Source organism: Corvus kubaryi, unplaced genomic scaffold (assembly GCF_017639235.1).
Source record: "Corvus kubaryi isolate FWS band 111438036 unplaced genomic scaffold, C.kubaryi_AGA036_p1.0 37391, whole genome shotgun sequence".
Lineage (NCBI taxonomy): Eukaryota > Metazoa > Chordata > Aves > Passeriformes > Corvidae > Corvus > Corvus kubaryi.
Window position 1 is genome coordinate 8054048 of NW_024581130.1, and position 27620 is coordinate 8081667.

General features: G+C 37.7%; 1 protein-coding gene across 1 annotated transcript in view; it reads right to left on the reverse strand.

Moving 5' to 3' along the window:
• The window catches only part of LOC121669321 (ephrin type-A receptor 6-like), a 258545-nt gene that overhangs the window by 153384 nt on the left and 77541 nt on the right, over positions 1-27620 (reverse strand). Inside the window, exon 3 of the mRNA XM_042038090.1 lies at positions 15566-16229. Coding sequence (XP_041894024.1) covers positions 15566-16229 — 664 coding nt within the window. The remainder of the gene's footprint in view (positions 1-15565; positions 16230-27620) is intronic.

Genomic DNA, 27620 nt, shown 5'->3' on the forward strand with positions numbered 1-27620 from the left:
GGATACAAGAGTTGATTGATGACATTTAGCTGAGTATTTTTCTTCTACACTAACCTCTGTCAAAAAGACAACTTCTAAGGACAACGAAGAGTGAGGCCTTTGGCTGCATCCAGCATTCTGAACTGCCAAGCAAATGCCTTAGAAGTTTATAGCTTTAAAATACTGCTCAAAGAACCCAGCTGAGGTTGTGACCCTACTGGGCTCGGTAACGTACAAGTTTAAGTGAAAATATGAGATCCATGCTCCAAAGAGTTTGTGAACTCATCCTCTCCATCAAAGATAATATAACTCTTTGGCAGCAAATCCAGGTTTGGTTTCAAGCTACTATAAAAAGAAACTTCAGATGATCTTCTCTTTGGTCTCACACAATGAACTCCTGTCAAGTGATGAACAGCAGAGCTGCAGAAATAATGAAAGGGGAAAAGAGACCAGAAAACTCAGCACTGAATTTGGATTTTTTGTCCTGAAAATTCCATGATGCAAGCTGAAGGGGGAGATCTGTTGCTCTGATGGAAACACACACTGGCATGGGAGAGAGAGTCCTAGTAGTGTTTTCCCTGCTGAGGCTGTGGAGATCATTCCAGAAGGGGTTAATAAGTAGAGGAACTATTGTCCCCTTGGGATCATCGTGAAGCTGCTGCTCACACCAGCAACACCCTTCTAGCACCAGACTTGCTTGGGCTGAGCAGAGATGTGAGCTGGATGCTCACCTAAACCCGCCCTAAATGAACGAGTTCAGGTTTCAAAATTAACTTGAATGCACACACTCAGAATAATGGCACTTTGATTACTGCTGGTAACCTCTAACACAGCCCTAATCCTGGTTTAAGATCAGTTCATTCCTTGAAATTACAAAGAAAAATTTCTCTTGGGAACCAGTGCAGGAGAAGGGAGAAATGAAAACAAAATCTGATCTCATCTCCCATATATGCCAAGGAATTATGCCTGCTTTAGAAAAAAATATTAAGAATATTTAATTTGTAAGAAGATAGAGATGTGCAGAGTTTGAGTTCTATTACGAGGCAAAGACCAAAGATGTTCTGAAATTTTTTCTTTTGTTCCTTTTTAAATATTAGAAAACACAGAGTTAAGAAATTAAGAACAAAGACTTCCTTTTTTTTTGTCATAGAAGTGTCACTTCTTCAAAGAGTACTGATTTTATTTTTAGGGTAGCTTCAGTCAAGAGACCCTAATAAGAAAGAAACACAGCTACTGAAAACTGTATCTAGGCATCCCTCATATTTCAAAGCAAAATGGTATAAAATTAAAAACCAAAAAAAGAAACCTCTTGCTTGCCACACTGTTCTTATTTTGTGTCTCAATGGGAAGAGAATGACAGATGGAAGTATAAAGTGTGTTTACTCCTATCGGGCCTTTGATATGCAAATGGTTTTTCTGAAAGAATGAGAAATTCACTGACCAGAAGACATCCCCTCAGAAGAGAAGCATCACAACCTGAGGGAGAAGAGAGAGATAAACACTCCTTGGCAAATGCATTATGAACACCGATGACAGCAAGTTCTGCCACAACACTCTCCCAAGGGAATTATTATGTTTTGAAATGTAATGTCCTGACAATATTTAAATGTAAAGACGCAAGTATCTCAGGGATACTGATAATAAATAAAATACATTCACTCATTTGTTTCTATTTTTAAGCCTCACAAATAGCAAAGTGCTTGCTGTAATTCTGCAGTGAAGCCAAAACAGTTTTCAAATGCACTCACAACCTGTTTTCCACATGTAAAAAACCAGTTTTGCCCCCTTTCCATCCTGCTACAGCACAATTTGGATGCAGAATGAATGCTCCAAGAAGGTCAGAGTACAGCAGTGTAGTAACATTTCAGACCAAATAAAAACTACTTTAAGAAATGTAGCAAGGATTAAACGGTAATTAAAGCTGATTATTTTAACAGGGTATTAAGCAAGATTGCTAAGATGGTAAAGCCCAAAACAGTACCACTGACCTTCTGTATACTCAACATATTCAAACTGCAAAGTCTATTGATTTTAAAAATATTTTAAAGGATTCACTGCATTTTCCCACTGTCACTAGCACCAAAGTCTAATGAAGAAAAATACTTGAAGGTTTCTTTCAACTTATCCCTTTTTCAAGATACCTGCCACAGCTAATTGCTCACAGTAGAATTGAGATAATGCATTTCTCTCAGGCACAAAGTCCTTTTTGAGAAAAGGAGCTACGTATTACTATTTCAATAACTTTATCATGGACTTTTCTCAGGATTGACAGCCATTGTAACCATCTGACTGTTCCTCAGAACGCCCATGTTTTAAGTCTCTGCTGTAGTCCTCTTGAAAAACAAAACTATAAACCCTTAAACAAAAAAATAAACCCCACAAAAGCTAACAAGAAAGCACAGTCTTACTCCCTTCAGGAAGGGAGAACAAAGCAGCTGCAGAGAAACCCAGGAGAATTTATGTGGAAAAGTAAAAGTGCTGATGTTCTGAAAGTTAAAGCAAAAAAATAAACCCTACTTGAGTATCTTTACTATTACTACCACTCTCTTCTAAATTAACAGAAGAGTTTCATTGTGCCCTTGTCCTTGATTTTCAGGTTAAATTGCTCTGCTGATACTATTAACACTTAGGTAAAGAGGGACAAGGTGTAGGTATGAAGAGCCAATCAAATACCACTTACTTTTAAATTGCTTCTGTAGTAGCTACACTGTGGGCTTTTTTGGGAGCAGGCAACTGTAAAAATTACTGAAGACAGAGATTTAGTCAAAAATCAATTGGTTGTTTTATAGCCACTGAGCCTTCAGTTCTTTCAGGTTCACCTAATTTATTCCTAAAGCGTAGCAAAGTCCATAAATCAGAAACAAAGATAAGTTTTACAGGTTTCTCTTGAAGGAAAATCTTTTATTATACAATTCTTTTTCCACCTAACTGTAAATATTACTGCCCAGTAGATTCCAGCATTGCTTGTTATTCCTTATAAATTATATTACCTTTGTTGCTAAGAAGACTGGATACTACTCCAGGGGGAAAAAAAATAAACCAAAACAAACCAACCACCACCCACAAACAACAACAACCAAAAACCCCTTTGAAAATTAGAGAATTTTGAAATTAAAGCTTTTCCACTGTGGATAAAATACTTCCCTCGTATCATAAAATTGCAGAATCACAAAAAAACCCCAAAAGACGTTTACAAAGCAATCGTTCCTACATACATGCAAAAGAGTCAGTACCACAATTAGGAATCTCTGCTATGTGGATTTCAGGACCAGAGATGCCACCTGCTCTTGTCTGATAGAATGCACCAGCAAAACCTTCAGGGACTGAAGTGCTTGCAGACCTTGCTTGCACACTGCAGCACTGGCAAAAAGACTGGTAAATGATTAAAAGGTATGTTGATTAAAGAACTTAGGCACTGGTACAAGAGTGGCGAGATATCAAAGTGTATTTCGTCAGTGGATCTTTTTCCCTTACAATCCTGTCTCACAAATTTATTCCAATTTAGCACTCATGGGAATAAGAGCAATCTCAAGGCTGCCTTTTAAAATGATGTCGTTAGTTTGGGATCATTAGACTAGGCAATGTATTTTATGAAATCATATCATTTTATTCATAGGCAACTTGCATGCATTTTTACATTTACATTTTTTAAAAAAAGATTACTTCTCTCCATAGGCTACGGTGAGTAGCATGACCTGTATTTTTAAAACAACAAAACAGAGAGCAATCTCAAAATTACTCGCAGATTTTTACATTTATATGGTCATCACTTCTTTTGCAACAGCTACCTGGAGCACGAGTGGGTTGTTGTAAAATTTATTCTCATTTAGTGCCACCTCCTCCCTGAGAGGAAGAGTTCAGTTTAAGCAAGGTTTCTCTATTCACAGGAGTTTATGTTATGGCATTTTTAGATCTAAACACATCATGAAGTTATTTCTAAGTTTAAAAACAGTAATCCATCTGCATGCATCAGGTCGCCAGCATAAAACAGCCTGAACTCTTACAGTATATTTTTCTGGCAACTTTGCTTCATACATTGCACATTTTTACTTAAAAAAAAAAACCAAAACCCTAAACCAAAGCACCCAACAAACTCTATGGAGAAGTGTTGAACAAGTATTAAATCACAGCAGTGGAGGATTACAGAGCTCTAAAGTTGATGACTAGATTTTTTTTCCTATGTTTGCACACATGTATTAATAATTACTTAGTCAACCACTTGATTCTGATTTGCATGACCTTAATGGAAATTAGCCACTATTTTCCTTTGGAAACTACAAACTTTTCACTCACTGTCCCCAAACTGCACCATCACCCCATCTCCAAATTAATTTTAGAAGTCTCATCAGGATCAGAACCCAGAGCTGCTAATGATTAAATGGCCTAACAGTGCGTAGTATTTCCATGAGAACAAATCAGCATTTGGCACTGAAAGTTCTAAATAACCCCTTAAAAGTCCACAGACCAGAAGAATAGTTCAGTAATTATCTGTCAGTCTACTTCACGTCTAACTTGAGAGAAATGCCTGGTTTGTTCCATATGGCCCTGTACCACCTCATCCCGCTATCAGATTAATCCCAATTAATAATTATTTCTTGCCTCTTCTTGCATTTTTAATTCTAAAACTGGTGATGCCAGCTGACCAGACATGATTGCAAAGGTTGGTGGTGGCTATGAACAGGTTAGGACAGCAGTGAATAAAACAGTTAAACACATCAGTTGCATAGAAAAGAAGGGTGAAAATTACTTCTATTTCAGCTAATCTGAGCCATTGGCCAAAGGGAAAATCTAAGGAAGCTCAGCAGGGGAAGCACAGCCAGCCTCCCACAGACTGACCAGTGTCTTTACCATCTGGAGCCATCCAGAGACATGTACCAGGGCAAAGCACTGAAAAACCTCTTTAATGGGATCTTGTCAATGTAGTGGCCATTTCCTCTGGGATATTAACAATATATACAGACCTCACCTTCTTCTGCTATAATTGTTTAGCTGTTTTTCAGTTCAACCTTGTAGTTTATTTGGGGACTTTGCACTAAATATTTGGATTTTCATCAATTACTAGAAAGTTTCAAACATGAAATTTGATTTCAAAATTTTAGTCACCTGATCAAATTAAAAAAAAACAATGTAGCCCACACAACCCAAAAACATATATGTGAAATACTTAAAAGAAAAAACAAACCAAAACAAACATGAATGCCTCAAACCCCAAATACTAATCCCCAGTGATTAGAATCTGATTTTCTGACAAAAGTTAAACATTTTGCATGTTTGCAGGGAAGACAAAAAAAAAAAAATCCAACCTATCCAAAGACCTTTTAAAAGGGAGTTCTTAATTTTCTATACTGCTCTAAGAATCTATAATTTTATTTTTTTTTTTATACTTTGCACCATCAGTTTACTTAATGTTTCGTAAGGAAAGAATATAGAAGGCAAAAAAAAATTCTAATCAATCTAAAATTTCCTCCAGAATTCTCTTTTCAAGAGAATTCAGGTCTTTATTAAAAATTGAAAATGAATTTTTTCAAAATGAAGTCCATTAACAGCATTTCGCTTGCTAACATGGTTTAACATCACCTGCTAAATGCAGTAACTGGGGATGTAATACTCAATAACTGAGATAAATAGGCAAAATGGCTATAATTCCTAGTTTACAAAGAGAAATACACACAGAAGTCATCAGATATATTATTAATTTACTGCATGTCAAAGAATGCCTATTCAGATCCTGAAAAGAAAAATGTACATTTCCCCTCATAATCTGGGATTTGCCTTTCCTGGTATCCTAAATGCTACAAACCAACCCTGTCTCCAGGCATTCCCCTTGGACTCTCCCCAGCATCTTTACCATCTCCTGACTCTTTAGCTTCTTTTATTTTTTCTGCTAACCATGGTGGAAAATTTAGTCTGCCTTAAAATAAAAAATACTTCTATATCTTTTATTTCACTCTCTCACCTCCCAATGATTCCACATTCAAGTTCTTGCTATCCTTATGAAGGCATCTTGAACATACATGTGTAAGTATAAAATTACATTAAAAAACCCGTGGTTTCTCAAATATTGATTAAAATTAATTGCAGGAAAAAATTGTAACAGGCAAATATGATGAGGAATATTACCACAAGCATGACCTATAAATAGTCACCAAGTGAAATATGTACTTCAGTGGAATACTTGCTAAATTTGGGAAGGGTTGTTACCGGCCTTTACTCCCCCCACCCCCGCCCCCCCCCCCCAATTGCGTGCGAAGCTGCCAATACACACAGATACTGGTATGTAAAATTCTGCACATACTGAAATAACTCTTTAATATGATTTTTCAATTCTTCTATCTTGACTGCTCAGTTTCTCCTTGAAGACTGGCTTGCAGTAAAGTTGAAATCTACATTTTGACTCTGCATAAAAGATAGACTGCTATTAAATTCACTGTTCCACAGGGACTTTATTAAGGCTGCTAAAGATCTGTGCATCATTTTAATTAGAATTAACACTTTCATCTTGTTTATGAATATATGTAAGATAAGCTTTGAAATATTTAACATCTGGGAATACAGTCAAGCTGTCACAGCAAAATTAAGACATTTCACATACATAACTATTATTATATAATAGCCAGATACCAAATAACTAAACATTCATTGTTAGCATTTGGAGTATAATCTCTCTATGCATACATTTCCATGTCCTTTGGGAATTCATTCATGCTTTGATCAGTATCCCTTTGAAGCAACTTTTCTTTAAAGAGAGACATTTCAAGTGCAGTCCTTGACTGTGTTAGATGTTTCCCTGGTAGGTACGAGACCTGTTTTACATAATTTATTCTGCTGTTAGCAGACACATTCCCAGAACAGCACAAGCTTGGTGCAGCAGGTTGCTTCCCAAGGATCACCTTCCCTTGCTGATGTATTTACTTGGCAGCATAGAAAGATTCACAGAAATGACTGTTCAACAGGTCACCATCTCCAGGTCAGACACCTCTTGTGAACTCAAGGTTCTTCCCAGCAGAATATTCTCCTGGGATTCGATGGGACTCCTAGAAGTAAAAGTAAGGGGGGTGGAAGATAATCCAAACAAAAAAATCCCACAAAACTCTTCAAGAGAGAACTTTCAGCACATCAACTAGAACACTATGGGACTGTGTTTTGATACATGTCAGACAGTAATCTTTGTTAATTTAGCCCTTTCGATCTAGAGCTTTTTTCAGCATTTGGCATCCAAAACTAAGGTAGCAGCTGACATTTTGGAGCTCCAGTTACTGATCCTCTCTTCCTGCCAAGAGACCTGCAAAAGTAAACAGCAGTGCAGCTCAAAAGCCATCCATCTCCATGGCTTCTCTTGGAACTACTGAGGATGAAAAGAATTTCTAAATGGTTCCTCTCCTTTCATGGGAGTTTCGCTTCCTCTCCCTTTTCTCTTGTACAAAGGTATCAGTCAAATTTCGCCATTAACAATATTGCCTTTGCCTTTCATTTCTTCCCCCATTTAGCAAGAGCTTAAGCTTGTGAGTAGCCTCCAAACTGCTTTGCCCAAATAAAGCCTCACACACGACAAAGCTTGGTTGGTGTGGTTTCTGAGAACCTTTCAAATACCACTGCCCTTTAAATCTAAGTTTGCCCATGACAGAGAATGACCTTACAGTCCACATACATTTCTGTCTAAGACAACTGATACTAATTTTTTTATGCTATTTCCCACCTTAAGTTTTAGGAAGAAAAAGCAAAGTGTGTTGACTAAAGAAAATTTTGTTTCATTTACATTATTACTGAGACTTGCAAAAAGCAAATACAGTTCAAGTTTTTAAACACCCACACGCACATTCTTTTGTATTCAAGACAAATCTCAGAAATCACTCTATGCATTCGCTTCTGCTTGTGATTCCTAGGCCACACCATGCCAGAGAAAACCTCTTATTGATCACTTTTGAAATTATATTTCTCAGCATAAATGCTTGAATAATTGACTGAATAAAATGATGCTAAACCTCTATGGGAACTGTTTCATTACAGAAGATGCTTTATAGTTTATTTGTGAATGTGTTACTGATTAATAGCCTGCCTCGGAAGAAGTACTGGTGATTATCTTCAGATTTTGTATCTCCACTTTATGAGTTCTCAAAGGGGACATAATCTATATTGAAATAATAATATTCTAACATGTTTCAATTATTTCAAAGTATAAATTTAAGTGCTTGTGCTCAGAAGCCTACAAAAAAGAATCTTCTAAAAAAATCTAATTCCTAGATTTTGAGAATTTCTGAGCTATTACATATTATAATCTGTAATATATATTATTATATAATTAGAATTACATATATTACAATTTGAGTCATATTTCTAATAATTATTGAAAAAATCCACAATCTACTGTAGTGTTAAGAACTTGTAAACTTCCATGGAGCATTAGGACTAAAATTTTTTCTCTTAGCTTATGCTTATTTTTCAGGGCTCCAACAGGAATAACAACAGTTGGAGAAACTGAATTTTCAAAGACAAATATATCAAGCCCTTATTATGCCAGAACTGCTATTCTACTGCAAGAAATGGCTATGGAAATCCTTAAAACACAATTGTGCTGTGCACACAGTCGTGTTCCTTTGTAAATTGGTGGCCAAGGTTTGTCACAGCTTCCTCACAAAGGGTTTCTCTTTCACAACTTTCAACAAATTCCATGAGTAGCACAAGGCATTTTGCATTCCACAGGTGTTATTAGGTCTTTATAAGTGAAACATCACGGTTTTACTCTCCTCCATTTGTTGGTCACACAAGACCTCTTCCAAATTCAGATGTACATTTTCAGCACACTGAGGAAACCCACATGCTGAGGATATATTCAGCCATTAAAAAACCCCCACCACACTTCTCTTCCAGCTGCAGGAAAACCTCAGCTGTAGGAAGACACAAGCAAGCAATACTGAAATTTTGCATTCATTAAATACAGCAGGCCCAGGGTTTCACTCAAACAAAACTCACCCCCACTCAATATATTTTAACGTTGAAACAGTTAAGGTTGATCATGAGCAAAGCGCGATGAACATCTCACAAGGCAAATTAATGTGAAATATGTGAGCTGAAGCTTTAGCTACGGATCCCAGAAGAGGGGAAAAAAAAATTATGTGGCAAGCAAGGAAAAGCTGCATTACCCAAGAACGGAGGGGCACAGGTTCTGTTAGTGTCTCTAGGATGTGACACATTTTGAGGACAAATCCTATGACAGTGAGGGACACAAGTACCACAGAGTCAGTGCATTCCTTCCCCTCCTGCCACACTACACCATCCAACCTGTCAAGTGGTCCTGGGTTTTGGCAACACAGGAGAAACTTCAAGATAAAAAATAATGAACAACAGTTTTACAATGCACTTCAGTCACCATACAGTTGAACAGATGTACAGATGCACTTGTATTTATATTTTCTGTAAAAGTTAAACAGCTTGTTCCCATTAGTACCACAATTTTTCCATCACTGCAGTGTACTTCTTTCAGCAGAGCAAGAGCAAATAACTCATTTACTGTGGGCTGCTGCTAATGTCAAATCATGCAGCTCTGTTACCAAGTCACACACAACAACAAAATCAATCCTTGCAGTCCCTTGGACAATTTTTGTCTACTGTTTATCAAGGATAGCTGGTAGGATCAATATCCAGCAATATTCACTAACGCAGAACCTGAGGCAAGACACACTTGGGTTATCAGCATGCTTTTGTTGCTGAAGTTTCATGTCTGTGTGTACAAACAGAAAATATTGAAGTTTTTGAGTTTGAAACTCTCTATTTAACCTCAGCTGGCTTCCTTCTTCCACTATCAAAGCAGGTTTCCATTCAATGCACACCTCAGTATCAGAGCAAAGAACAGCAATTGCCAACATTAATTCAGTTTGCAAACAATAAGCTTTATATTTATGCATAATTTATTTAGGTGCAGTTAGAAAATCAAGGCTCTGATTTGAATTTTTACAGTGAAATATTCTGGAAACCAAGTTACAGTGACTATTGCAAGGGTCTTTATTTGCTCCAAATGATGCAAGTATGACATGACAAGAATATGCAAGCAACTTTTATTCATTTATTATCACTGGAATTTCCTTACTATGTAGAACCAAATGTAAAGGGGTTTTTTTTGTTCCTTAAATCCTTACTTTTGTAGCAATACCCCCCTTCCAGCTGTTTAATCAGACTTTTTGTGTTACAATTTATCCAGCTGAACAATCTGCAGATGGCTGTATATTAAGTGAAAGGGTTGGCTGGGAGCTACAATGTGACTTTTTACAGCATTGAGATTTTTCTGGCTGTTAACTCAGGCAGTTATTGAAGACAGGTGCCCTCGGATGCTTATTTAATTCCTATCACTTTGTTGCAGAAAAACCCAAAACGAACCCCCCCCCCCCCCAAAAAAAAAAAAAAAAAAAATCGAAGTCAGTAACTAACTTAAATATCCACATTTTTAAGGCACTGAAAAGAAAATGCAAAAATGCTACACTGAAAAAATCCAAACAAATGAAAACAAAACAAATAAACCCCAAACCAGAAAGGGCCATCAAAACAACTTAAAAGTATTGAAAAAAAGGTGAAATTACTGAATACAGCCAAGTCACACCTCTCCGGATTGGTGCAACTCACTAAAAATTCATCCTTCTGACAGTAAGTAATACCCCATCCATACCACAGTTCACCATCCCTCATTTACCTCCTATTTCAGCCAAGCAACAATGCTATTTTTAATTTACACTCATTGCAAGCCATAAGGACAAAATATTTTCCTGCGTGCAAGTGGAAAAGGTACAAATGAAAGAGAGACACAGCCTGAAATAGCTTGGCACATGACCTGCCATTTAGAAATTAAAACCAGGATATAGGAACATAAAAGTGCTGCCAGTAGCATCTGCAATGTCACTTCAGAACAGAGAGTAATTTAAGTTTTCATCTACTGTAAACATTTTTTTTCTAATGTATACAGGCTCAGACTTTTTCCATCTGCTAGCAGCTATATGTGGTTAAACATTCAGAAGCTTTGAACAGGTCATTATCAATTACTTTTCTATACTCTTACCTACAGATTTGCTGTCATGCACAACTTCTATTTATTTTCCCCATCCTTATTCTTGGATTGCACTAAAAACATCTATTTAGCAGTTCCACCTAAGAGCTGAATCTGGAATTGACAAATCACAATTCGACTTTATCCGTATTGAGAATTGAAAGTTAAAATACATGTTGAGTGTTCACAGATGATGTGCAGCCTGATATAGGCTGAAGAGGAGGTTTTTCAGTGGATAGAAAACCATATCACCAATAATCACAAAGGTTTCGAGTACTATCATTGAAATGGTGAAATCTAAAGCTCTGCAGACTCACAAATTATGTAAAATAAGCTGTCATTCTTAAGCACAAGAAAAAAGTGTAAAGACCTTTCAGAGCAGTCACAAAGTTGAGAATCTGTTATAAATTTCATTAAACATATGGCTGCTTACTTGGAAAAAAATTAGTATTATTTAATTTTTTTAACTGACCATTAAGTCACAGATGCTATTAAAAAAACCAATGAATTAAAAGACAGCTATTTAAATTATCTCCATAAGAGACCAAAGCAGAGATGATTGTGATTGCCCTATTCTGCAACAGAGACAAAACAGTCAGTGGATCCTCTTAGTCCTTCACTCATTCAGCCTCTGACAAATTCCTGTCTCTGGCTCTCCAAAAGGAGTTGGCAGGAAACAGAAATTTGGAATTTTACACCCTATATCTTAAGGATCTACTGCAACACAAGTGAACAGCCCCAACTCTGCTGCAGGAAGGTTTTCCCTTAAAAAGAAAAGTTTTAGCCACTGAAAATTTTGTATTTAATCTCATTTTATCCTTTTTTTTGTAGTCAAAACCTTTCTATGCTTGTCCTTTAAAGATGCTGCCTTCAGTGCCTGGTAAAGATTAGATCTCCTGAGCAAATAAACATGTGGAAGAAAAACCAAAAGGAACCTTACACACTACTGTATCTCTACAACTCTGAAACTTGCAGTTCCAAAGTACTTTATTCCCCCCTTTTCCCATTTTGATGCCAGCATACAGGTAACAAAAGCATGACTGTAACATGAACTGCTTGGTTTCCCAATAACAAAGCCACACTACAGGTACATAAATGAGGAGGGGATTAGTTAGTATCTGAAAAATGAGAGTAGTTTCTAATTGGATCAGATGGAAGGGCTGAAGAACATAAAGATAGGATTTCTACTTCAGCAGCCTAACACGGAAACATTACCACAAATTCAGGTGATAAATAATGGAAAGAATTAATTTGTTCAATTAAAAACTCCATGTGTTCAGGCATTAGTATCCCTGGGAAGTGTTGTTCAGTCAACTCAAGGTCAGAGGATTTGAATTTTACATTTTCACTTCTTAGTCTATTTGTCTCAATTAAAATAAACCAGGTGAGTCTGTCAGTGCCTGTTGTTTTACATTTTTAACACTTAATATTGCTTCAACTATACCATATTTACCCCACTTTGGAAGTGGTGGCTTCCTGAGAGTATTCCTTATGAAGAATCAACTTTTTATGGCTAGTGAAATACACTTTCACACTCTGATTGGTTAAGACTAAAGTAAAATCTGAAATTACTATAATAATTAGTATTTGCTATATATAATTGAATTATTCTTTGCAATTAATTCCTAACCTTGAGTAATTCAGATAATTTTTGGTAAATCATTAAAAAGTCAAACTTCAGTTAACAGTCATCCAATTATTTCTGTATCATGCCCAAACAGAAGTGAACCATTATGATTAAGTTTGCGGAGTGCTCCTTGTCATGATTGTTTGTTCCTATGTAAAAAAACCCACCATGAAGTCCTGATATGGCCTGTATATATTATATACTTGTTAAATTTAGCACAACTCTTGTCTTGGGCTGACATTCAGAGAACACAGAGTACTGAACATGCCACTTTTAATTGTTGTTTACCGGAATCCTGTGCAGCATCTCCTCCTTCTAAGCTGCAACTTGGTAATGGGGCTGGTGTCAATGCATTAGCAAAAGCCAGCAGTTCATGTCAGAGCAATTTCTGATTAGCATTGCCAAATTATTGGTTCTAATTTATTCATTAATGCCTAAAGAAACAGAATAACATGTGAATGATGCTGCTATTTCAGGATTTTGAGTGGAAAAAACTTGAAAAGTAGATTCAAATCAAAGACTCACAGATTGTTTACATAATAAGTTTAGAGAAGATTGGTATATTGGAGGTTATCCCATTCAAAAACGTACAGAACACACAAATACCTGAGAATCTCTTGCAGTCAATGCCACTTTCCCCCACTGACTCCAGAAAAGGAAGACAGTCCCAAATTAGCAAAAAATTCCCTGTTAATATTCCTCTGAGCTAACTAGACACATTGGGGTATACATTTAACAAGTAAGGATATTTTAATCCAGTTGGGAATTCTTCTCAGACACTTTGGCTCTGAAATGATGCTTTTAAAAGAAAATAGAATGGATAGGGAATACTGAGAGATCCAGAGACAGAGAGAGATGCTTAAACCCAATTGAAATAACTGAAGTGTTGCCAGTTAGGGAAGCAGGTAAAGCAGATTTAGGCAGCTGAAAATAACTTATGATTTTTAACAGCAGTAGTAAAACTGACCAAAGGTGTTTTTTTAGCCCCATTCTTGCTGCTTTGCAAAACAATGAGCAATGACAAAGGCAGAATATCCTTCCTTATGCCATTCTGTATTTTGTGAAGAGAGACTCTATTTCCACAAATACCAAAATAGAATATTATTCTTGAAATTCTGTGAGAGATAAGCCATATTTGCCATGAAGGGCTTATTCCTCACTGAGCCACAGGCTGCGGTATAAAAAGTTTGACACCATTTCTAAGTAGGAAAAATATATTCAACTATTACCAAGTATTGCCCACCACCCAATTATTTGTCAGAATAGACTTCAAAATAAAAAATTATTATTTGGACTGTTATTTTCATGCACAAGAAAGGTTCTCTCCCAAGTATGTCAGATTATGCCTGCACAAAGCACTGACAGAATGGTGCAAAATACTTTCAAGACTTAGATTTGCAATTCCAGCAGAGGAATGGGAGGGACAGAAGGGATTTGGGGGAAGGACCCAAAAGACACGAAAATTTTGTAAATATATATCAGGTCTTATCAGGCTAATATAGAGAGGCTTCTACTTCTTCCCCCATCTAGTCCCCAGCTTGCTGCTTCTCTGAAAACAAGCTCAATGTAAATTTTAAAAACTTACCCTGAGACAGTTAGTAAAGTTCAGGTATTTTTTGATTTAATGGGTATTAAAAAGTTAGCTCAGGATTTACTGACAAGCAATGACTCTTTTAAACTCTGAATGTTATTCATGTCTCAGCCAAGAAGTAAAGTCTCAAAAAGAACATTATGGCTGTCTGAAAGATGCCCATCAACACACATCTGTATCATGGTTCAGTTCACAACACTCAGCAGTCACACTGAAAAAATCCCATTGTACAAATGCATTCCCAGCTCTCCATGTGTCCACCTCCACTACCAGCTTTAGCACAAATGTAGCCACCCTGACATAACCCTTCCACTCATGGTTTATACACTGCAGAGCAGGAACTACTGAAATTAAATTGTGCTCTTTGGTTATGAAAGCATCTCAAGCAGTTGGGCTTACCTTGGGCATGACATTCAAAAAGCAATGCAAAACAAATGTACTCTGAAAAACTGTCAGAAAAAAATAACACAAATATTTAGATTCACTGTAGAAGATTAAATGGACAACACCAACCTATGAAAGTTACTTCAAAACACGTGGAAGCTCTATTAGATTGGAATTTTCTAAAATAGTAATTTGTAATTCTTAGGGCAAATAGTTAAAAATACGCAAAAACTTGTGGCTTTGGGTACTCCATTTCATTTAGAAGGTACCTGGTTCAGCAGATCAAGCTGTCAATTGAACAAACCAGTGGAGTCAATGTACTGCACAAAACATTTCTGGCAGACTTTGGCTGCTGGCTATATTGCTCATGTACAGATCTAGGGTATGACTCACTTGCATAATGGACAGGAATTCATTCAGCATTAAAGTTTCAGAGAAAATCCTTATCCCATTAAGAGAGAAACCTTTTGACCTTATGTACAAAATTATGCTGGCTTCCAATAATGGCATTGTCAACATGGTATCTTTGCAACGAATGTATTTTGATAATTAATGCCAGCAAGATCAGACAACAAAGTGAATTTCATTTTCTGATTACAGTGCATAGTGCTTTTAATGCTCTCTATTATCCAAGGTTGCTGTGCAGCTTGCGTTAACACCATCCAATCTGAGAAACTCTTGAGGAAAATAGCAGAGTCATTTGTGGAAAGGATGCATATGGACTCTCCCTCTCCCTTTTTGCTACGAAGCAAATGTTGGATCCCAGCAGACAGCCTCAGCAGCCACTGAGATTTCATTCTTTACAACCACCACTACAGAAAAAAGCACCTTATTCTCAAGTCATTTTGAAACTATTATGGACAGTGCAAGAGAATACACAAAGTACATATGACAGTATAGGACTTCTCCTAAAAATTAAAAAAAAATGAAAAATTGAACAATGTTTTCTTACCATGGCAGGAACCATCCAGTTCTTCATATCCCACACTGCAGATGCATCGTCCCAGAGGCACCAGCCAATCCCCATCTGCCCCGCAGTACAACTTTGGGGTGTCCCGTTCCTCAGCACTCTTCACACAGGAGCCCCGCACTTCCACCAGCGAGGAAGAATCCACCCTTGGAATGGTGTCAGGGAACATGGCCAAATTACGGACCGTGAAAGGGCACTTCTTGTAATAGACACGGACTGACACCAAAGCAATGCATGCTCCAATGTCCTGAAAAGCAAGATAAAATCCCTTCTTGTTTATGGGCCCAACTTCACGAACTTCGGTGTTGAGTTTGAGGATGCGGTCGCCCAAGTCCATCTGGGTAAAGCTCTCATCAGCAGCTATAGTATCAATTTTAGTGTACTGGTTTGGCTTGAATTTTACTCCATGAGGCTCATCTGACTCCATGTAGTAGAGATTGAAGGTTTCCTTGCAGGTCCCCAGCACCCACGGAATGCTGTTGCAGTCCCTCAGGGTGAACTTCATCTCCACGTAGATTTTCTGCGCAGCGTCGCGGGAGACCCAGTTGGTTTGCAGCCAGTTGTTCTGGTTGGGTTCCATCACATTGCACACCTGGTAAGTATGAATGGGACGGTTGTGTTCATCCATTTCAGTTATGGCATCCCACTGGAAAGGAAACAAAAGTGTTTGAAAACCAGGAAAAATATGTATCGGGCATATGCATACACACACGCCCCATGTATATGCATCTATGGCTTAATTATGAAATTAATTACTTCAAGTTTAGTGGAATGACAGTAGTTAAGAGAAGGTAACTACAGAACACTACACAAGTTTTATTTCACAAACTCCACAGTGATTCTATATAATAATGATGTTTCTATTAATAGACAGATTAAAAAATGACTGGGGCCTATCAGAAATACAGGCTGTGTTTATATTTTTTTATATATATATATATTCATATATTTTATATCAAAGGCTCACCAAATGCTTATTACATAATCAGATACTCCAAGATATTACTAACATCCCAAAAATAGCTTCAATATATCTGAATCAACTTTCTACTAAGCAGTCATAATATCAATGTAGCACTAGAGAGAGGTTTTCTTATCAAAACACAGAACTATTTATAGTTCTGTATCCAAAAATATTGCACCAGAAGTTTTAGCTTGGCTTTTAGATGTACTGTTCCATCAGGGTACAAGCAGCAGAAAACAAACAAAACAAGAACCAAAACCAACCAACATTAAAGTCACATTAAAAGAACACATCATGTGCTGTATTCTCCAGAGGTCTCAAAAAGAAAAAACGAACCAAAAAACCCACCAAACATCTCCCCACCACACCAAACAGAATTAAAGAGTAGGTAGGTGGTTTAAAAACCATAGTTTTTAAAATACAGAACAACCTTCCAAACTGGCATAGGCCATCTTAAAGCAAGCCTCAACATGCTACTGTCTCAAAATTATTAAGGAAGAAAAAAAAATATCCAAAATATCCTCCTCTTACCAGGAGATTCTCTTCAGAAATATTTATATACTCACTCTGAATCAGTATCTCAATTTGAACTTAGAAATTAAAGCCCTAAAGTTAGCTGTTAACCACACAATTAATACCATAAACCTATTTTTCTGTAGGAAAGTAAAGGCTCAGCACTTCAATAAGTGGTTTCAAAGAATAAAACAAAATGGATTGATCAAACATGGTCAGTGCTTTAGTTCATTCAAAGCAGATCTCTCATGCTGTACGCCTGGGCCTTTCCACTGTGCTCCCACATAGCCTGCTGACATCTCCTATTTCAGATGAATTCCTCTTTGGGCAAGAAAAATGTTTAAAATGTGCAAAACTGTATAATAGAACTAGTAGTCTAACCATCCCACATCTAAAATACTTGGAAAAAGGTTAACACTGAGCATCTCAACCAAGCCCCTGCACTGGGCCATGCTGGGTAAGGTACGGTTCTAAATACAGCACATGCTCCTAGGTACAGTCCTAGATACTGAGTGCTATCAAGGTGACTTCCACCTCCCCCAAAATGTCACTTTCCATGACTGAGAAGTCTGACAGAACTCACTCTGTGATAGTCTCTGACATGGACACAGTCTCCCTGCATGAAATACAATCTGCTTTTACTTTTACCTGAGTTTTGCATTTCTCTTCTGATAAAAACAGTCAGAAAAGGCAACAGTTGAATTCAGTGCAGCCAACAAAAAGCTAAACAATTTATCAAACACACACTGGTTTTATTTTGGGTGTATGTCATATTATAGCTCTTATTTAATCCAGTTACAAGTTCTTATAAACAGTTGTGAAAAGCTTCAAAACCAAATGAGCAGAAGCATCTCACTGGTGATGTTTGCATAGGGATGTGATGCTCCCCCAAAAATCCCTGACCTGATAGGCACAAAAGCTGGCAGGAGTTGTCTGGCTTAGTCAAGCTGACAGTTCAGACCTCCTTCAAACTTCAGCCGTCCCAATGTGCTGCTTTACTTTCAAAAACTTTTGATTACAGTCCTTTCAGATGAGGAAAACCTCTGCTAATGTTGACAGAAGCAGCAGCATAAAGCTAATTCTTACACCTGGAGTTCTAGGATTTTTGGGAAAGACATGATAAAAACATGGTTTGGAGGAAGGACTTCAAAATTCTATTAAAAAGCAACAGCATGGCTAAGAGGCTACATTTTACATAAAGCAGGAGTAAGTCACTAAAATAGAAGAACATACAATTTGAAGATTGGTAGAGAGAAGATTCCAAGATACTAAACACATCCGGGTACAAAATATCAGATTAGGCTACAAACAAACCACACTGGGATTTTAGTTAAAGTCTCAGCTGTTTCCGTATCTCTACAAGCTACTTCACAAGCCCTGTTTTGTTTTTAAACTTCACTAACATCCAACAGCTGTACAAAGAACACGATTAAGAGCGAATTATGTAACTTTAATCTGTGTTAGCTATGTAATACTGAAATCTATTTTCATTGATTCCAATTTTTTTAAATTCTATTTTAAACCAAAACACTGGAGACTTAAAATTAGCAAGAGCCATTTAGTACACATCAGTACTGAAAGCTGTTCCAATTAACAGGGGTAGCTATATCAAGGAATTGAAACTGTCTATTTCCTAATGAGCTGATATCGAGGCAAACTTCACATGTAGAGAAAGACACCTCTCCCACAAGCTGTCACACTGATTGATGGATTAACACTGGGTTCTTCATCTCAGGTAACAGTTACTGAGGCACCAAGCCCAGCAGCAGTTTGGTAACCTGGGATGGCAGTTTTAGAATCTTGCACACCTCATTTTAAGAGAAAAGGGGGGTGTGGGGACACTGGGTACTTAAGCCCATACCTTCACTCACCAGTTTATGGGAGGAACCACCTGCTCTTACAAATTTTACTCCATTTATATGCTAAGCAAGAAAGTTCCCTCCCCTTTCTCCTTATCATTTTACTCAAAGGATAACTCTCTAAAAATGAAGGGTTCTGCATCTACATATACCTAACCAGTGTCCCTTAGCTCACCTCTAAATAAGAAAAGGTTGTGGCAAACTTAACATCAACATATTTGGATATCTGGCACACAATGGCACCCCTGGGTAAAATATTCTACACAAATCATTTGTTGTTGAGCAAAGCATGGGGATAAGCACTGGCTTTCCATGCAGAGAACTGATGGAAGAAGTTGTGTCTGAAAATATCATGGGATGGGAAACTAGGGGACAAAACCTGCTGTCTTCAGCCATTCCACATTTTACTACCTGCTAAGAAGACACCACTGTTTAGGCAAATCCTCAGTGGTAATAAGTCTTATTTCTTATCTGGCAACAAAAGGAAGGTTTTCACTCTAAACTGAGGAACAAAATATACAAGGTTCATGGTAGACTTGGCTTCAGCAAGAGAGGTAATTTCAGAAATGGAGTTGTCAGCTACTTCTTACACATAAACATAGGCTGACATTTGAAAATTCAGTGAACCTGAACTGTAGAAGTGCAATATTCTGACATATATATCCCCTCATTTCCCACAAACACTCACTTGAGACAGTTCAGGTCACTGTTAAAGTCCATCCTGTTAAAAGGGATGGACTGTGTTTGTCATACAGAAATGCTACTGTCCTGAAAAACAGTCTGAAGAAAGTTTCAAGTGTGTCCACACAGCTCATGTACCCAAAAACAATTAAATAAACATTTCCTTACTTCTCACATCCAGTGAGGATAAAAAGAATGCACACAGTGTTTTCTCCAAACTGATCCTTTTTTTTTTTTTTTTTTGTTACCCCACTAAATGGTTTACTACTTATTTAGGTCATCCCAGATCTCAGCTGGGAGTCACCTAATGAAATCTACACATGTAGAACACACTCAGCTGTTCACTCCTGACAATCTTATAGGTCCCATTTCCATGGAAACAAGCTGAACAGTAAAAATAAAGGGAGTTTTAGAAGTTTTTAAAAATTCCCTTATACTAATCTCCAGTGAGATGATCTTCATAAAAATGAGATCAGAAAGGTCTAAATGAGGAAACACCAGAAGAGGACCTGCACTTGGTATGCACAGCTGCCATCTGACATGCACATTTACACATCTTGCTGCTGTAGTGACATTCAGGCAAAACCACCTACACACTACATAACTACAGAACTGCAGAAAAAACAACTTATCTCAAATGAACATACCTAGGAAATGAACTTTTTAAGGCACAGGTGGCATTTAAGATGACATTGAAAACAGCAAGACTAAAGAATATTTAAAAGAACTACAGAATTGCTGTAAGTTGAAGGTATCAAGCTGTATTTCCCCCCATTCCCACTAACTCATTTTTCTTTGCCTTCACTTTTCCCAAAATCTACAATTCTGTATGTGAAAACAGGTGCTCAGACCCCCACAGACAAGTGATAACACTGAACTCACAAAATGGGCCTATTTAAAAGGAAAAAAACCCAGACAAAATTCCCCAGCTATTTGTATGTGTCTTAGCAAGTACCAGTTGATGTAGCTAACAAAATAAAACAGCAATTGAACTACTTATGTTCTTATATTTAAAATTGAGGTGACAAAGTTGCTTAGGGAATGAATAGCAACACATAGCACACTTTATTAGCTCTGTGGAACTAAAATGACAATTCACAATGCAGGTTTAGAGGAAAATGTGACATCTGTTTGCTACATAGACAGAGAATATGAGAGTAGAGGGCAAACCCCTCAATCTGTGGAAGTAAACATGATTAAAAGGAAACAACAAAATCAGAATTGAACAAATAAGGAATACTTAGAGCAATATAAACAAGAGAATACAGAAGAGAAAGTTGTTCATGCACTCAAAATAGAAATCCAAAAGTGACTCATTTTCTGTTATTTACATGAAGCACTGAACAACTGAGATGAGCTGCTCCAGGTGATCCAGCTCTGCTCTGAAAACTCTTCTGGTTCATATAAATGTTTTCTACAGGCAAGCAAGACCAAGATTTGGTGAGATTTGTGGGATGAACCATGGAATTCAAGCGAAACCAACTTCAGATACATGAAACAATCGACTCTCACTTGGGGATTAGCCAGCATAGGACTTTGGGATCAGTAGGGAAAATAAGACAGCCCTGCTCCAGCTTTTGGAGAGTGAATTGTCTCTGTTCCAGAAGGAAAGGGCATCAGAGGTCTTGAACAAAGAACTTTGTGCACCTACTAGAAAAGATCAGTATGACAAGTAACATATTTACATCTCAAAATACATACGTGGATGTAGGGCTCAGCCTAGTGAGGCAATCAATTTATTTGACTGACCAAAATTTAGGCAGGAATATGATAATGCACCAGTGAAAACGTTACCCACAGAATGATGTTCCTACTGTTGGGGTATGGCAGAGAAATTATAAAACAGAAGGCAGAGAGAATAATACATCATTCCTTCCATAACAGATTATTAAAAAGTACATTCAAAAAAGAGATGTACAGAAAAATGTGAAGAAAACCCAAAAGAATTCATACATATATGCATACATATGAAGGCTCTTTATTATAAACTGAAATATAATTGAAACCAGCCACTACTATATAAAATACCTTTGTTGCCAGCACTCTGGAACAAGACCATTGTTTCCCTGAACAAATTATTGACTACAAAAGACTCAATGACTTGCACCAAGGATCTGCAAGGACAGTGTGCCATGCTGTAATTTGCTTTTTAAATGAGAGACACTAGTAAAACCTCACAATTCAGTGGTGAAAAGTGCTGCTGATCACCTTTCCAGGGGCATCTTATCCCTTTTGTAATGCAACACTTCCAATGGATTCAGAACTGAGTGGAAAGTGAGAGCAGAAAGTCTACACCCTTTCAAGATACTACAGCTCACTACACTTAACCCTGCTGTGTGCCCTTCAAAGATCTGCCAGTGCACTGTCCCTGGTACCTGTGACAGAGGCCTGCTCTGCTGGCCTCTGTCTTACAAAAGAAATAATAATAAAAAATACATAACCCAGTGGTTTTACGGGTATCTGCTACCAGAATAAAGCTGTGTCTAGCTAATAACAATAGTTGTGTGGTACATTTGGCTGCCAGCAGCTGCAGAACCTGATGTGATAAAACACAGAATAATGCTGATGCTGGGAGGGCAAGGGGAACAAGAGCCCAGCAATCCTCACTTGGCTGAGTGAGATTTACGGGATTAACCAAGAATACCTGAAGAAGGAATGTGACAGCTCTAAACATCAACACACATGTGCTGAAACACAGGGGTCTGCTGTGGAATAACAGACATGTTAGAAGCAAGTTTAGTCACTCAACAGAACCATAGACTAGCTTGGGTTGAACAGGACTTAAAGATCATCCATGGGCAGGGACACCTCCCACTAAACCAGATTGCTCAGAGTTCCATCCAACCTGGCCTTGAACACTTCCAGGGTTGGGGCACCCACAACTTCTCTTCCTAATCACCCTCACAGGAAATCCAATCTAAACCTGCCCTGTTCCAGTTTAAAGTCATTCCCCCTGTCCTATCGCTACATTATTAAATGTAGTAGTAAATTAGTAAATATGATCAGTAAATGAAGTATGTCATGACTTAAAATACATACGTGTAAATGCTTATACTTCCTTATAATTGGAATAAGACAAACAAGGACTAAGAAATAAATTACAACTACAAAATAACTAAATCAAAGTGTAGGTATAATCCAATCAAGCTCCAACAAGCATTAGCTGTTTATCAGCAGAAGACAAATTTGCTGCTGTGTTGCTTTGTTTCCTAAATATGGGGAGCTGCAGCAATCCTGGATCTGTCCTTCCCAGCACCTCGTACACTCAGTAACTGGAGCAGAATGTTACAACACCGCTCAGTGAAGCCACTGGGTACTTTGGTAATGCTGCACAGTAGCTGGCTGCATCAGCTATGTGGCCTGGGGGACCTTGCTGGATCTCCAAAATAGCACAGATAATGTTGTGGTGAATGTTTCTGTGTCCTCAGGTATTTAGAAGCACAGAAAAACAGTCTGAAGGAAGCTTTAAGAAAAAAAAAAAAAAAACCAAACAAAAACCACCCCAAACAACAAACCCTGAGCAATCTGTACATTTCTAGTTTAGGAATTTCTACCAATTCAGAGTTTGCCTGTTAATCTTATTCAGGTGTTTGTGACCAGCCCTGTGGTGTCACATCACCACTGCATTGGCTCTGACTCACCAAGCCCCTGGGTACCCAAGCAGGTCCACAAACTCCCCTCCTGCCAGACCTGCACTTCCCATGAACTTCAACCCTGCCAATTGGTCTGGCCTGCTGGGAAGCCGCAACATCATCAGGGCAGGCAGAGATACTTGGTAGATTTTCTCAGCCCTCAGTTTGAGAGCTGACCTTGTCTGCCCCAGGATTTAATGCACATACTGAGTCAAATGCCTGCTTTTACCACTTAAACCCTTCAAAAATTGTGCATTGCATCACATCACAAATCTGACTTGAATGCACAAATTTCCAAATATTAGTTCTGTTTTACTTGCTTTCCCAGCTTTGGATCTACAATTCTGACATCTGAAACTCCCCTTCAGCAGCAGGAAGATTTTTTTGCCTTTACCATTCCAAGCAGTAGAGTTTTAAGAGAATAGCACAGAATTCCAGCACACCAGTGGTCCTGGCTATGTGCACCCACAAAGAAGGCTGTGACTCAGAGCTTCCCACTTTCATTTCCTCAAGTCATTCTGGGGAAAAAAGCATTTCAATACCACCGATGGCAGAAATTGTATAAACACCTTTTGAAGTTCCAGGTTTTCCCACTGAAAAGCAAAGGATCTCAGGGGTTTTATGTGAGCATTGGCATATTTAAATTCCTGCAATTAGCAAGCAGTCAATGAGGTTAATATGGATGAAGTGAAACCCAGAATATCTGTCCACTTCTTCCATCCTTCCCCATTTTTTCTTAAGCCTACTTTCTTTAAAAAGAAGAATAAAAAATCCTGCCTTTTCTACTTCTTGAGTTCATGCTAGTCCATTAGTGGTTCTAATTGAAACTATACAAATGGAAACAATTAAAAATAATAATTACACAAAGCAGCTATGTAAGGCTTTTCATCTGTGGAGTGCTTTATAAACACTAACACATTAATTCAGGCTGAGACATAAAACTAAAGAAGCAAAACTAAAGATATGAAGAGGAAGGTGAAGTGACAGATCAGTGATCTTTGCCAGCATGCTGTGTATCAGTAATGAGGAGCTGTATCAGTGTGGATGCCTTAATCTGACACTACCCACAGGAGCTGAACTGATGGCACTGCAAAGCTCCCCTGCAGCACAACTCTTCCTTTAAGTATTTACTAATGGGCTCCTTCAGAACCACTCCCCAGTCCTCTCCGGCTGTTGTGCTGCCAGGTGAAGTGGAGCCCATACCTGTGGCACATATCTGGCTGAATTACCTGTTACCAAACTGCCGATGGAGAATTGAACACTTGAATCTTTCACAGATCACCTCCAGCCTCCCACCACCATCCTAACAAGTGTTATCACTCTCTACAAATAAATTCATGACTTCATTTTTTCTCAAGCTACTTATCCCTTCCAGGCAGAGGATCAAAAGGGGGTAAAACCAAGATTAGAGCTATGTGACTAATTAAAGGCAAAAACTTATATTTATTGGCTCACAAGGGATCATGTTGATATACTCCAGTGAAAGCCAAAAGCAATGCTATCATATCCTGCCACTTAACTGAGCCTAAAACCTCTGGAAATAAAATCTGAGAGGTGAACAGAAGAACCAATTATTACAAGTGGAGCAAGCTGAATAACATCAGTAGCAGCTCAGTTTATTTGCATGTAAATTCATAAGCTTATGTATTCCAGCTACATGCATTACAACCTTACTCATTTTCTAGGTTAAACAGAGCCATGCCTAAAGTCTCTGCAGAATAACTTCTATTACAGGTTGCAAACATCCTTAACAAAGTGTCCAAGTGTGCTGAGAAATGAATACATAAAAATGAGAAGCCTACAGTATTTTTAAAAGGAAAAAAAAAAGCTATCCATATGAACCTTATATACAATCTGTGAACTCAAGGCAGGAACAGAAGGGGAAAAAAAAGGGGACAGAAAAGAGAACAATTACCAGTGTTTTCCTGTAAGTCAGCTTGTTCATCCTTCCTATTTAATTACTTATTTACTGAGGACTTGTAAAGTAGCATTGTCTCCTCAGGGAGCTGAGGCTCAGTCATACTTGTTAAAATTTCCTGGAATAACTTGCTGCCCCTTCCCCAGTGCTCCTTCCTTTCCTCCCATTTCTGAGTGCACAAATGGAGGGAGCATCAAGCTCTTAATTATCTTACACTATAAATAAGCTGGCATTAAACCCACTCCATTCACTACAGTCAAGGAGTGCATCATCAAAACAAACTCTCAGACATCTCCTCATTTCTACACTGTCCTGCATGTGAAAAGCAAAGATGTCAACTATGATAACTCCCATGCTCTTTCAGCCTCCCTCATATCATTACTCAACTTTTCAGTTACATTAAAAACAAAGTAATTTTGTAAATCAACTTCTAGCAGAGCTAATGAGAGAAAGGAGAAAATTTCATTTGACTATATTTCAGTTTATTTGGTAGGTAGGCCAGGATATCTTATGCAGATTTGCAATCCCTTTAGGTTCACCCAAATTAGGAAAGAGCTAAGAGGTATTACTTTAATGAAGAACTTCTTATGACAAGACTTTGAGAGCTTCAGGAAGTACATTTTTCCATAGGCCTGCTGTTCAAGTTTCTGAAGGAAAATAACCTATGGAGTTGTGGAGAGAGTTATACATTTGCTTGCTCTATTTTCAGTTCACAGTTTTCTTAGAACACCACAATCTCCCCAAGATATGTAGAACAAGTTCTGACTTTCCAAAATGATCTTGTTTGTAACACAAAGCAACACAAACATGCGGGCACTCTGAGCTCAGAGCACGTCCTGATCAAGGAGATACCCAAACATATGTTGATCATTTTTAGCTTAATTTAGTGCTTAATTATTTTCTTTTACCTTTTGGAATCAAGCATAATTATCCTTTTATTTTTGAGATACTGCAGCTGCAAGAGCAGCACCAGACTTCGGTGTTTAAGCATAGTAAGACTTTTTGCACCCAACTGAAACCTAGAACTTTATTTGGAACCTACTGTAGATAAAAATCACTGCAGCTGGTGAGGGGCAGTCATGGAACATCAACAAGAGGTCAAATTAGATGTCAGGTTCTTTTGTAGTTTACCAAAAGATTACACCTTGCACATTTATCTTCCAGAACTTTCTCTGTTGTCACAACCAACTTGACCCTAGGAGAGCAATGCTTTATTAAGTTACAGCTGAACACAATTGTTGAGATGTTGGTCCAATGCCTCTAGTTAATATATCACCTGCCAGCAGGATGTCCTTTTAAAGGAAAAGCCATTTATGTTTGTCATTTCAGAGCAGTAAAAAGAAAAAGATTTCTTGGCATATGTCCTCACAGGGTATTTTTTTCATGAAGGACACTACAAGTTTGGTTTTTTTTTTTTTTTAACCAAACAGTGCTACATCTCTGAAGGTCTTCACATATTTATTTAAAATAGTCCCATGACTTTCGGGTCTAAGTATGAAACACTGAAAAAAGCTTTCATAAATTTGGATTTATATAATTGAAAAAACGAACACCAAAAGGAATCCATAGTTAAAGAATGTTACTAAATCTTTAACCTCTTTTCTGTAGAATGAACTAAATTTTTGCTAAGAAACTGCTATTCTTTAGGGTTTTTGTGTTATTAAAATGATGCCTTTAACAGACCTCCCAGTTTTCTACAATGCAAATGTTGGAGTATTCACAGGGCCAGGGAAGAAGGCAGCACAATTCAGATTTGAGAGTTATGAATTGAATATCAATCCTGTAAAATTAGGAGGTTAGACAAGAACCAAAAGTCCAGGAAAAGGGAAGAAGCCAACCTGATGCTCAGTTTTTATCTTCCTATTCCTCTCTTAGTCCAAGAGCTGTCCTGGGGACCACAACTATGACTACATCCAACCATCATTTTCTGAGGCAAAATATTTATCACACAGTTATAAATAGTTGTCATCAAATTATTCAATATATGATAATCATTTAGTAGTTTTCTGACATTGATACATTATTGTTTACTTTTTCTTACTGCTCAATATTAACGATAGAGAAATGCAATACTCCCAGTTCCCTGAAAATTTCCTTACCAGCTTATGATCAAATTGGAAATCTGAGTTTTGCAACTCTTAGCAACAGAATGGAAAAGTCATCAAGGAGCAACATTTCTCCCTTTTTATGACATGACCTTGCAACCTTCAAAGCTTTGACTCTTTCACATTTCCATATTTGGGGCAAGCTCTTGGAGCACACCATCCCTACAAACCCTGATTATACCAGAGAGAAAAATGGGAGCCTTTAAGAAATGAAAAAGCTGTAGGATCCATGGTTCCATACAAAGAAGCAAGGGACTGAGGCTGCTCAAGAAGGAAGACAACCCAGAGACAGAAGAGAACCCTATGATGACAGACAACACACATCAATTGGTCATTCCTTAACCACATTTTTGTCCTCTTCATCA